General features: G+C 66.0%; 1 protein-coding gene across 1 annotated transcript; it reads left to right on the top strand.

Annotated features, from left to right (window-relative positions):
- Positions 1-977: 977 nt before the first annotated feature.
- On the top strand, positions 978-6,737 carry PDE2A (phosphodiesterase 2A; the record flags this gene model as incomplete). Its single annotated transcript, XM_076340828.1, is given in 18 exon segments — positions 978-1,041; positions 1,181-1,188; positions 1,191-1,258; positions 1,356-1,464; positions 1,467-1,532; positions 3,159-3,271; positions 3,570-3,647; positions 3,883-4,005; positions 4,226-4,296; positions 4,414-4,536; positions 4,628-4,715; positions 4,832-4,879; positions 4,989-5,063; positions 5,232-5,331; positions 5,509-5,621; positions 5,937-5,975; positions 6,159-6,265; positions 6,484-6,737. Coding segments are annotated over 18 exon segments (1,616 nt in total), but the record flags the coding sequence as incomplete, so codon positions are not given.
- Between the last annotated feature and the right edge of the window lie 5,151 nt (positions 6,738-11,888).

Below are 11,888 nucleotides of genomic sequence, written 5' to 3'. Positions count from 1 at the left end.
ACGAGCGCAGAGGCGCGGCGTGCGCTGAGGCACGTGCATGCACGCGCCCCGCTGCTGCATGCGCGCGCTGCTGCAGGCACACACAGAGCTGCACGCACACCGACGCACGCACATGCGCTGCATGCACGCACGCTGCTGCACGCGCACGCACGCTGCTGCACGCGCACGCACTGTTGCACACACACACTGCTGCTTGCCTACACGCTGCTGCATGCACACACGCCACTGTTGCACACACATGCGCTGCTGCACACGCACACATGCTGCTGCATGCACACACACACTGCTGCAGGCACGCACATTGCTGCATGCACACACACACACACTGTTGCACACACACTGCTGCACACGCACACATGCTGCTGCATGCACACACGCACTGCTGCACAGACACTGCTGCATGCACACACATGCTGCTGCACGCACACACATTGCTGCATGCACACACGCACTGTTGCACACACATGCACACTGCTGCACACACACATTGCTGCACGTGCACACACTGCTGCAGGCAAACCTGCACTGCTGCAGGCAAACACACACTGCAGGCACGCACACATGCGCTGCTGCACACACACGTGTGCTGCTGCAGGAACACACGCCCTGCACTGCTGCACACGCCCCTGCACAGCTGCAGTTCGCGCTGCACACAAGCACCCTGCTGCGTTGCATACGCTGTTGCCCACTTGCACAGGCGGTGTCACCCTTCGGTGTACACACACGCACGTGCACACGCATGCACACACACATGCCCAAGCACATGCCCCCACACGCTCTGTGTGGACCCCGTCCCTCTGCGCTCCCCAGGCCTTTCTGCTGTGCCCCCACAGCGGGGGGGGGGGGGGTGCTGGCACAGCCCACCCTTGGTGCAGACCGAAGCTGAGACCCCCCCCCTTTCATTGCATGAGTGGGGAGATGGGGCGGGCAGCAGCTGCTGGGCTGGGGGCTCCCTGACCCTTTCCCCCGCCCTGCAGATGACGTCTCTGTTCTGCTCCAGGAGATCATCACGGAGGCCCGAAACCTCAGCAACGCGGAGATGTGAGTGGGCCCCGGCGTGGGTGGACACGGGGACACACACACACACACACACACACGCGCGCGCGCACGCGCGCGGGTGGGGTGCCGGGGGCAGGGCCGGGACCCCGGTGGGTGCGAGCGGCCGCGGCGTCTCTTGCAGATGCTCCGTGTCCTGCTGGACCGGCTCAGCCACGAGCTGGTGGCCAAGGTGTTCGACGGCGGCGTGGTGGACGACGAGGTGAGCGTGGGGACAAGAGGATGGAGGTTTGGGGGGGGGGGGGGGGGGGCAGGGACCCCCGAGCCGTGCCGGTGACCCCCCCCTCTCCCTGCCGCAGAGCTACGAGATCCGCATCCCCGCGGACCAGGGCATTGCCGGGCACGTGGCCACCACCGGCAAGATCCTCAACATCAAGGACGCCTACTCCCACCCGCTCTTCTACCGGGGGTGGACGACAGCACCGGCTTCCGCACCAGGAACATCCTCTGCTTCCCCATCAAGAACGAGAACCAGGGTGAGGGGGGGGGGGGGTGGGGGGTGGGGGGGTGGCGGCACGGCCCCACCCGGCGTGGGGGGCACAGCGCTGTGCCCCTGCACACGGGCGTGGTGCCCCACCCCGCGCACGGGCACAGCGCTGGCCCAGCATGTGGGCACGATCCTGTCCCAGTATGTGGACACAGCGCTGTCCCAGCACGTGGGCACGATCCTGTCCCCTATCACATGGGCTCAGCACTGTCCCCAGCATGTGGGCACAATCCTGTCCCCGGCGCGTGGGCACAGCATTGTCCCTGGTACGTGGGCATGATCCTGTGCCAGCACGTGGGCACAATCCAGTCCCCAGCATGTGGATACAATCCTGTCCCCTATCACATGGGCACAGCACTGTCCCCAGCATGTGGGCACGATCCTGTCCCTCAGCACATGGGCACGATCCTGTCCCCAGTACGTGGACACAGCACTGTCCCCAGTACATGGGCATGATCCTGTCCCCGGCACGTGGGCACAGCATTGTCCCTGGTACGTGGGCATGATCCTGTGCCAGCACATGGGCACAATCCAGTCCCCAGCATGTGGGTACGATCCTGTCCCCAGCACACGGGCACAGCACTGTCCTCAGCATGTGGGCACGATCCAGTCCCCTATCACATGGGCACAGCGCTGTCCCCAGCATGTGGGCATGATCCTGTCCCCCCAGCACATGGGCACGATCCTGTCCTCAGTATGTGGACACAGCACTGTCCCCAGTACATGGGCATGATCCTGTCCCCGGCACGTGGGCACAGCACTGTCCCCAGCGTGTGGGCACGATACTGTCCCCGGCGCGTGGGCACAGCATTGTCCCTGGTACGTGGGCATGATCCTGTGCCAGCACATGGGCACAATCCAGTCCCCAGCATGTGGGTACGATCCTGTCCCCAGCACACGGGCACAGCACTGTCCTCAGCATGTGGGCACGATCCAGTCCCCTATCACATGGGCACAGCGCTGTCCCCAGCATGTGGGCATGATCCTGTCCCCCCAGCACATGGGCACGATCCTGCCCTCAGTATGTGGACACAGCACTGTCCCCAGTACATGGGCACGATCCTGTCCCCGGCACGTGGGCACAGCACTGTCCCCAGCGTGTGGGCACGATACTGTCCCCGGCGCGTGGGCACAGCATTGTCCCTGGTACGTGGGCATGATCCTGTGCCAGCACATGGGCACAATCCAGTCTCCAGCATGTGGGTACGATCCTGTCCCCAGCACATGGGCACAGCACTGTCCTCAGCATGTGGGCACGATCCAGTCCCCTATCACATGGGCACAGCGCTGTCCCCAGCATGTGGGCATGATCCTGTCCCCCCAGCACATGGGCACGATCCTGTCCTCAGTATGTGGACACAGCACTGTCCCCAGTACATGGGCATGATCCTGTCCCCGGCACGTGGGCACAGCACTGTCCCCAGCGTGTGGGCACGATCCTGTCCCCGGCGCGTGGGCACAGCATTGTCCCTGGTACGTGGGCATGATCCTGTGCCAGCACGTGGGCACAATCCAGTCTCCAGCATGTGGGTACGATCCTGTCCCAGCATGTGGGCACAGCACTGTCCCCAGCACGTGGGCACGATCCTGCCCCCTGTCCCCCCTCTGCTCCCAGAGGTCATCGGGGTGGCGGAGCTGGTCAACAAGATCAACGGCCCCTGGTTCAGCAAGTTCGACGAGGACCTGGCCACCGCCTTCTCCATCTACTGCGGCATCAGCATCGCCCACGTACGTGCCCGGGGGGGGGGGGTGTCCCCAACCCGGGGGCGGGGGGGCAAGGGGAGCCCTCCGCTCTGCCCCAGAGCTGGCCACAGCGCAGAGGGACGGGGATGGGGAGGGGACATGTGTGTGGTCCCTGTTCCTTGGGGACAAGCGGTGGTGGCAACGGGGGTGGGACGGGATGGGGAGGGCACACGTGGGAAGGAAGGATGGGCTGGGGGGCCAGGGTGGGCTGGGGAGGTGCTGGGGGGGGTTTGAGGGGGTCTGCCCGCCCCCAGCGCTCCCGTACCCCCCTCCCGGCCTGCAGTCGCTGCTGTACAAGAAGGTGAACGAGGCGCAGTACCGCAGCCACCTGGCCAACGAGATGATGATGTACCACATGAAGGTGAGATGGCGTGGGGACGGGGACAGGGACGCGAGCTGGGACCCCCGCTGCCAGCGTGGTGCCCCCACGCTCCACCCCGAGGTGGTGGCACTGGGGGGGGGGGGGGGGCGGGGGGTGGCGGCGGTGACACCCCAGGGCTCTCTGCTCTCGCCGGGGCTGACGGGGCCCGGGGGACAGCTTGGGGATGCCCTGGGGACCCGGTCACAACGTGGGTCACCCACAATGGCTCCCGCAGGTGTCGGATGACGAGTACACCAAGCTGCTGAGCGAGGGCATCCAGCCCGTGTCGACCATCGACCCCAACTTCGCCAGCTTCACCTACACGCCCCGCTCGCTGCCCGAGGACGACACCTCCATGGTGAGGGCCACGGGGATGGTCCCCAGCTGCCACTGTCCCCTGCCTGCCCTCGGTCAGGTCGTGTACCCCCACCCCAGGGTGCTGGGGGGCTGGGATAGGGGGGATGCGACTGTACACCCGAGCATCTCCCTGCCTGCCAGGCAGGGGCAGGGGTGGCACGGGGGACGACGACCCTGCTGGGCGTCGTCACCCCCTGCCACCCACCCTGTCCCCTCCGCAGGCCATCCTGAGCATGCTGCAGGACATGAACTTCATCAACAACTACAAGATGGACCGCCAGACGCTCACCAGGTGGGTCCCCATCCCCGTCCCTGTCCCCATGCCCACCTGTGGGGCCCCTGGGCAAGCGGGGGGTCCCCGGGGGGCGAAGACCCCCCCCTCCTCATGGCCCTGTCCCCCCCCCGCCAGGTTCTGCCTGATGGTGAAGAAGGGCTACCGCGACCCCCCCTACCACAACTGGATGCACGCCTTCTCCGTCTCCCACTTCTGCTACCTGCTCTACAAGAACCTGGAGCTTGTCAACTACCTGGAGTAAGGCCAGGGACCGTCCCCGTCCCCCGGCCCGGCCGGGGTGATCCCTGCCCTCCCGCCTGCCTCAGTTTCCCTCCTTCCCCCCTCCCAGAGACATCGAGATCTTTGCCCTCTTCATCTCCTGCATGTGCCACGACCTGGACCACAGAGGCACCAATAACTCCTTCCAGGTGGCCTCGGTGAGCCGAGCCCAGCACTGGGACGTGCATGGGTGGGGGGGGACGGGGACAGAGCTTGGGGTGGGGGGGGGTCTTCACCCCCACAGCTCTGCAACTCCGGCCGCTCTGCCTTGCAGAAATCGGTCCTGGCCGCGCTGTACAGCTCGGAGGGCTCCGTCATGGAGGTAAGGTCCTCCCCAAAACCTCCCCCTGCCCCGGCTCCGGGGCTCCGGCTGTGTGGCAGCATCCCTGCCTGCACCCTGCCTGCTCCCACGGCCCCGGTTTCTCCCGCAGAGGCACCACTTCGCCCAAGCCATCGCCATCCTCAACAGCCAGGGCTGCAACATCTTCGACCACTTCTCCCGCAAGGTGAGCCCCCAGCCTTGGCCCCTCTCCCATGCCACCCCCCTGCCCGAGCTGAGCCCCCTCATCCCCTCCGGACCCCCGGCTCCCCACCCCTGGAGCCGGCCCTTGGGATGCAGGGGCTTGGCAGGGGCACGGAGCCGATCACACCAGCCACCTTGCCTGGCCCTGCAGGACTACCAGCGCATGCTGGACCTCATGAGGGACATCATCTTGGCCACCGACCTGGCCCACCACCTGCGCATCTTCAAGGACCTCCAGAAGATGGCAGAAGGTGAAGCTCCTGCGCTTGGGGTTGGGGATGTGGTGGGAACTCATCCCACCAAGGCTGGGAGGTGGCATGGCAGGTCCCGGCTGTCCCCAAAGTCCTCGTGTGGGGGGGTGATAGGGGTTTGTGGGGCTCCTTCCCGAGCCCCCCGCCCCAACCCCTGCCCCGCTCCCTGCCCGGCAGTGGGCTACGACCCCAAGAACAAGCAGCACCGCAGCCTGCTGCTCTGCCTGCTCATGACCTCCTGCGACCTCTCCGACCAGACCAAGGGCTGGAAGACCACCAGGAAGATCGCGGTGAGTGTCACACCATGGGGCTGACCCCCTGAATGCCACACACCCCCCCCCCCCCCGGGCACCCCCATGTCCCCAGGCACCGGGGGACCAGGCTGCCCCTCACAGTGGCATCGTGCCCCACGGAGGGGGGTCCCTTCATGCAGGGACCCCCGGACCACGCAGCAGCCCCCCATGCCAGGAGCGTGGCCCTGCCCAAAGCAGAGCCATTCCCCCTGCAGCTGTGGAGAGGGGTCTGGAGGGCAGGCGGGGTGTGGGGGGGGGGGTCACCCCAGGCATGCACCCCCCCCAGCCGTGCTGACAGCCTGTCCCTTGCAGGAGCTGATCTACAAGGAGTTCTTCTCCCAGGGTGACTTGGTAGGTAGCACCAGGGCTTGGCGCAGGGTTGGGTTTGGCCAATGCTCTTGGCAAGCGCTGGGGGGGGAGCTCGGATGAGGTGGGGGGGGCGGGCAAGGAGGTCTTGGCTGGGAATGGGGAGGGGACAGCCACCAGCTGTGACACCCCCCCCCCCCCCCCCCCCGCCCTTTGCCACCGCTGCAGGAGAAGGCCATGGGCAACCGCCCGCTGGAGATGATGGACCGGGAGAAAGCCTACATCCCCGAGCTGCAGATCAGCTTCATGGAGCACATCGCCATGCCCATCTACAAGTGAGCCCTCGGGGCTGGCGCTGGGGGCGGGGCGGGGGGGGGTCCCCCTCTCCCATCACCTCCCCTTGCCATGCCAGGGTGGGACGGGGGGTGCTGGGCAGGGGGTCTTGCAGATTTTTGGGGGTTTTCCGAGCAGTGGGGATGGGGGGGAGCGAGGTTGCAACCATCTAAGGGGGTGCAACCCCCATGCTGATGGGGTGCCCCCCCCCCCCCGCCAGGTTGCTGCAGGACCTCTTCCCCAAGGCGTCGGAGCTCTACGAGAGGGTGGCCAGCAATCGGGAGCAGTGGACGAAGGTCTCCCACAAATTCACCATCCGGGGTTTGCCCAGTAACAACTCCCTGGACTTTCTGGATGAGGAATACGACCCGCAGGCCCCCGACCCCCAGTTCAACGGCTGCCTGGAGCCCGAGGGGGGGCAGCCTGAGGCGGGGGCTGAGTGAGGGGGGGTGATGGGGGGGCCAGGCCGGGGCTGGGGGCCAGGAGCATCCCCAATCCTCGTCCCCCAGCCCATTGGGAGGAGGTTTGGGGGGACATCAGTGACTCCGGACCACCACGGTGAGGTCCTTCCCCACCGGTGGGTGACTGTCCCCTCCCTCCGGGGCGGGTATTCAGGTGTCCCCTCTACCCGGTGGTCCCTGGACCCCTCTTCGCTGGGACTCTGCCTCGGTGGCCGGGGACACTGGGGGGACACCCTGGGGCTGGGGGAATGGATGTGCTTTAAATTGCCTTAAGGCTGCAGGTCCTGTCCCCACAGCGTGACAATGGGGACGATGTCCTCGGTGGAAGCACCCCCGGAGGGGTCATCCCCCTGAAATGGGGCTCTGGGTCCGCAGGGGTCAGCGGGACGGAGGCAGGATGGCGAGGGGCAGTGGGAGTGCTGGTGGGGTGGGTTGCAGGGCGCGGGGGGGGGGGGTGGTCCCCGTGGACCCCAGAGAGGGGCATATGAGGCTGTGGGAGGGGGGGGGCTGGGAGGTCTGAGGACAGAGGAGTCAGGATCAGGCCCACGGAAGGAGGCCGGCTCTGGCTGGAGGAGGGAAGAGGCACCCGGAGCGGGATGGCCATGGCCATGGCCATGGGGATGCTCTGCCTGCGTCCCGTGCCGGGTCCTGCCAGACCAGCCCCCACCACGCTGCAGAACCAGCTCCTGCCTCTTCCCAGCAGCTGCCGAGCATCCGTTGGCTAAAAGACACCCCCCCCCCGCCCCCACCGGGCACCCCTGGACCCACTCACCCGTGGAAGGACTTGTGTCCCTCGCCCAGCCTGGTCCCACGCAGCCACGTCCCCTGCAAGGGCTACACGCGTGCCAGGGCTGGGGGGGGGGGACGGGACATGGACTCCTGGTTTGCACGCACCGGGGGGGCTGTGCTCCCACAGGGACACCACAGAGGGTCTGGTCCCCACCGTGTCCCCACCATGTCCCCAGCACGTGGGTGTTTCTCTGGCTTGGCAGCGTGGTGCCCACCCGGGAGCCTCCTCTCTGCAAGCGGCTGCACCGGCGACCAACGTGTCCATGAGCATCCCCAGCTTGCAGTGGCTTCACAACTCCCGCCATACTGACCACCGTGCATGGACCCTGCCCGTGTCACATGGTCCCTCCGGTCCTGCAGACCACCATGCATGGACCCTGATGGTCTCCTGCGGTCCCTCCGGTCCTATTGACTGCCGTGCATGGACCCTGCCGGTGTCTTACTGTCCCTCTGGTCCTGCAGACCACCGTGCACGGATCCCGATGGTCTCGTGTGGTCCCTCCAGTCCCATTGACTGCTGTGCATGGACCCTGACAGTGTCCCATTGTCCCGCCGGTCATGCAGACCACTGTGCATGGAGCCTGCCGGCGTCCCGTGGTCCCTCTGGTCCTGGAGACCACCATGCATGGACCCTGCTGGTCTCCTGCGGTCCTTCTGATCCCATCAACTGCCATGCATGGACCCTGCCATCCTCCTGTGGTCCCTCTGGTCCCACTGACTGCCAAGCATGGACCTTGCCATCCTCCCGTGGACCCTCTGGTCCTACAGACCACCATGCATGGACGGTGATGGCCTCCTGTGGTCCCTCTGGTCCTACTCAGTACCATGCATGGGTCCTGCTGGCCTCCCTGTGGCCCCTCTGGCCACGCATGGACCCTGCTGGTCTCCCACCATCCCTCCTGCCCTGTTGACTGCCGTGCATGGACCCTGCCATTGTCCCATGGTCCCTCTGGTCCTACAGACCACCATGCATGGACGGCGATGGCTTCCTGTGGTCCCTCTGGTCCTTGCAGATGACCATGCATGGATGGTGATGGCCTCCTGTGGTCCCTCTGGTCCTACCGAGCACCATGCATGGATCCTGCTGGCCTCCTGTGGTCCCTCAGGACCTATTGACTGCCATGCATGGACCCTGCCGTTGTCCCGTGGTCCCTCTGGTCCTACAGACCACCATGCATGGATGGTGACAGCCTCCTGTGGTCCCTCCTGTCCTACTGACCACCATGCATGGACCCTGCTGGCCTCCCCATGGTCCCTCCACCCCCACAACCCACCATGCATGGACCCCCTCAGCCCTAGGGGCTCTGCTCAACCAGCCCTGCAGGGTCCCTCCAGCTGTGTGTGGCCCGAGTCTCTGTCACCCCAACCAAAGCCACCCGAAACACCCATGAACAGGGGAACTAGGCCAGGGTGAGCCCCGGCGAGCAGTTCGCCTTGCCGGGGTTGAGCCGAAGGAGGGGCCGGGGATGAGGGTGGATGCTGAGCCCTGAGGGACTGGGGTGGGCTGAGCCCCCCTGACTGCATCATCCAGCTCATGGCAGCTGGTGGGTCCGCCGTCGCGGCAGGCGAAGGTGATGGAAGTGGCACGGTGAAACCCTGGCGTTGCCGAGGTCGGTCCCACCAGGGTCGGTCCCATCGGGGCTGGTCCCACCAGGGTCAAGGGCAGTCTGTGTGCAGCGATGGGGCCATTCGCCGCACCGTCCCCGCTCCGCCGTGGCACCCCACGGCACCATCCCAGCGCCGAGCCCCGGCGGTACCGCAGCAGGTCCCCGTGGCACGGAGATGCTCCCAGCGCGACGGGTCCCTCCCGGATTTGGGCTGTGGGGCGGCTGTTCCTCTCGTGGCCTCGTCTGTAAGCGACGCCTCGCCTGGTTTCTCGGGGTACCCGGAGCGCGTGTGTCTGTGGGAGCAACGGGAGACCCCAAAGCCGAGCCGCTCCCCGGGGACGAAGTGAACTGAATTCCTTTTGCCTTACCTTCTCGGAGATGCCTTTAGCGAGATGCTTTGCCCAAACCCCGGTAGGACCCGCCCGGTGACCGCCTCTGGCTGCTGGCCCATGGCTTCGCCTACGAGACCCCCTCAAGCCCTTCTCCCCCCCCTCCCCACGCCGCCGTGCAAGGACACGGGGGGACAGGGGTGGTCCCAGAAGGCAACAAACCCCCAAACTGCACGAGGAGGAAGGCGGCTCCATCCCCGGTGTGATACCGGCACGGCCGTGCCACCAACGTCCCGGCAGGCACAACCGCTCCCTGCCTGGTGCCAATCCGGGGCTGCCCGGCGATGCAGGGGTCTCGCCATCCTAAGCCGGTGCCAGTGGATGCGGGGGGGTGTGTGTGTGGGGTGTGGGGGTGTCCTCCACTGGGGTGCCGCATCCCGAGTACCACGCCGTGGGGGGACACGCAGGGATGCCCGTTTCCCAGCTGTATCCCACTTTTCCAGCCCCCGCCGCTGGTGTCCGTAGGTGGTCGATGCTTTCCCGGCTCCCGCCCTTGTACATACCCCTGTGGATACCGGGGGGCGCAGCCGGCACCCAGCCCGGCTCACCCACGAGTGTGCACGGGCGTGCGCGGGTGTGCAAAACCTCCTCCGGCTTTTCTGTCCTCCCCTCTCCAACGGAGCCCGAGGAGGAGACGGCTCTTTTCCTTCCTTCTTCTTCTTCTTCTCCTTCTTCTTCTTCTTCTTCTTCTTCTTCTTCTTCCTCCTCCTCCTCTTCCTCTTCCTCTTTTTTTTTTTTTTTTTGGTGGGTTTTGGTTTTCCTAAATAAATTTCATACGTCGATCTCCCCGCGGCGGGTCAGTGGGTGCCTCGTATCGGGGGTCCCGGGGGATGCTCCGGAGCAGGGAGGGGGCGTGTGTCCTCAAGGATGTGCAGCGGCACCAGGGAGGGACAACTTGCGTTTGGGGATGAACCTGAACGTGCGTGAGGCGTGCGAGGCGTGCGAGGCGTGCGAGGGGTGCAGGGCAGCAGCACGCAAGGTGTGTGCAGCAGGCGAGGCTGCGCGCCGTGCCGGTGTGAGGACAGCACGGTTTGGGGGTGCAGGCAGGGGTTTGGGGGTGCAGGCAGGGGGTTCCCTTGCAAGGGGACCCCCAGGTCACCCCCAGCCCCTGTCACAGCCCCGGTGGGGACTGGGTGGCTCCAGCTGAGACTTACACACCCCAAAACTGGCCTTGGGGAGGGACTCCGGCTCAGGCCATGCTCCGGTCCCCTGGGATGCTCCAGTGCCCTGGGATGCACTGGCCCCCCCTGGGATGCTCCGGTCCCCCCCTCACAATGCCCTGGTCCCTCCTGGAATGTTCCAGACCCCCAGGATGCTCCCATCCCCCAGGATGCTCCAGACCCCTGGATGCTCTGGACCTCCCAGGATGATCCCTCGGGATGAACCAGGCCACCCGGGATTCGCCAATCCCTTGGGATACTCTGATCCCCTGGAATGCTCCAGACCCCCAGAATGCTCTGTGTCCCCCCCGGGATGCTCCAGCCCCCTGGAATGCTCCGCCCCCCCCCCCCCCCCCCCAGCCCCAACCCCCATCTGCCAGGTAGGGACCCCCGTGTGCTCGGTTGGGGGCCACGTTGGGACCCCCCCCCCCATTCCCGGGGCAGTAGCTGGAGCTGGGCCTGGGCAAGGATCCGGCCTGTACTGGGACTGCTGCAGGATCCCGGGCTGGGATGCAGGATCTCCTTCTATGACCAGGCGACCCGCCTGGTGGACGAGGGAAAGGCTGTGGATGTGGTCTGCCTGGACTTCAGCAAGGCCTTTGACACCGTCTCCCACAGCATTCTCCTGGAGAAGCTGGCGGCTCACGGCTTAGACAGGTGGACTCTGCGCTGGGTCAAAAACTGGCTGGACGGCCGGGCCCAGAGAGTTGTGGTGAATGGAGTTACATCCAGTTGGCGGCCGGTCACGAGCGGTGTTCCCCAGGGCTCAGTTTTGGGGCCGGTCTTGTTCAAGATCTTCATCGATGATCTGGATGAGGGGATCGAGTGCACCCTCAGTCAGTTTGCAGACGACCCCAAGCTGGGCGGGAGTGTTGATCTGCTGGAGGGTAGGAAGGCTCTGCAGAGGGACCTGGACAGGCTGGATCCATGGGCCGAGGCCAACTGTATGAGGTTCAACAAGGCCAAGTGCCGGGTCCTGCACTTCGGTCACAACAACCCCATGCAGCGCTACAGGCTTGGGGAAGAGGGGCTGGAAAGCTGCCTGTCGGAAAAGGACCTGGGGGTGCTGGTCGACAGCCGGCTGAACATGAGCCGGCAGTGTGCCCGGGCGGCCAAGAAGGCCAATGGCATCCTGGCCTGTATCAGAAATGGTGTGGCCAGCAGGAGCAGGGAAGTGATCGTGCCCCTGTACTCGGCACTGGTGAGGCCGCACCTCGAA

The sequence above is a fragment of the Aptenodytes patagonicus genome, chromosome 1 (assembly GCF_965638725.1).
Source record: "Aptenodytes patagonicus chromosome 1, bAptPat1.pri.cur, whole genome shotgun sequence".
Classification (NCBI taxonomy): Eukaryota; Metazoa; Chordata; class Aves; order Sphenisciformes; family Spheniscidae; genus Aptenodytes; species Aptenodytes patagonicus.
This window is presented reverse-complemented; position numbering and strand designations above follow the sequence as displayed.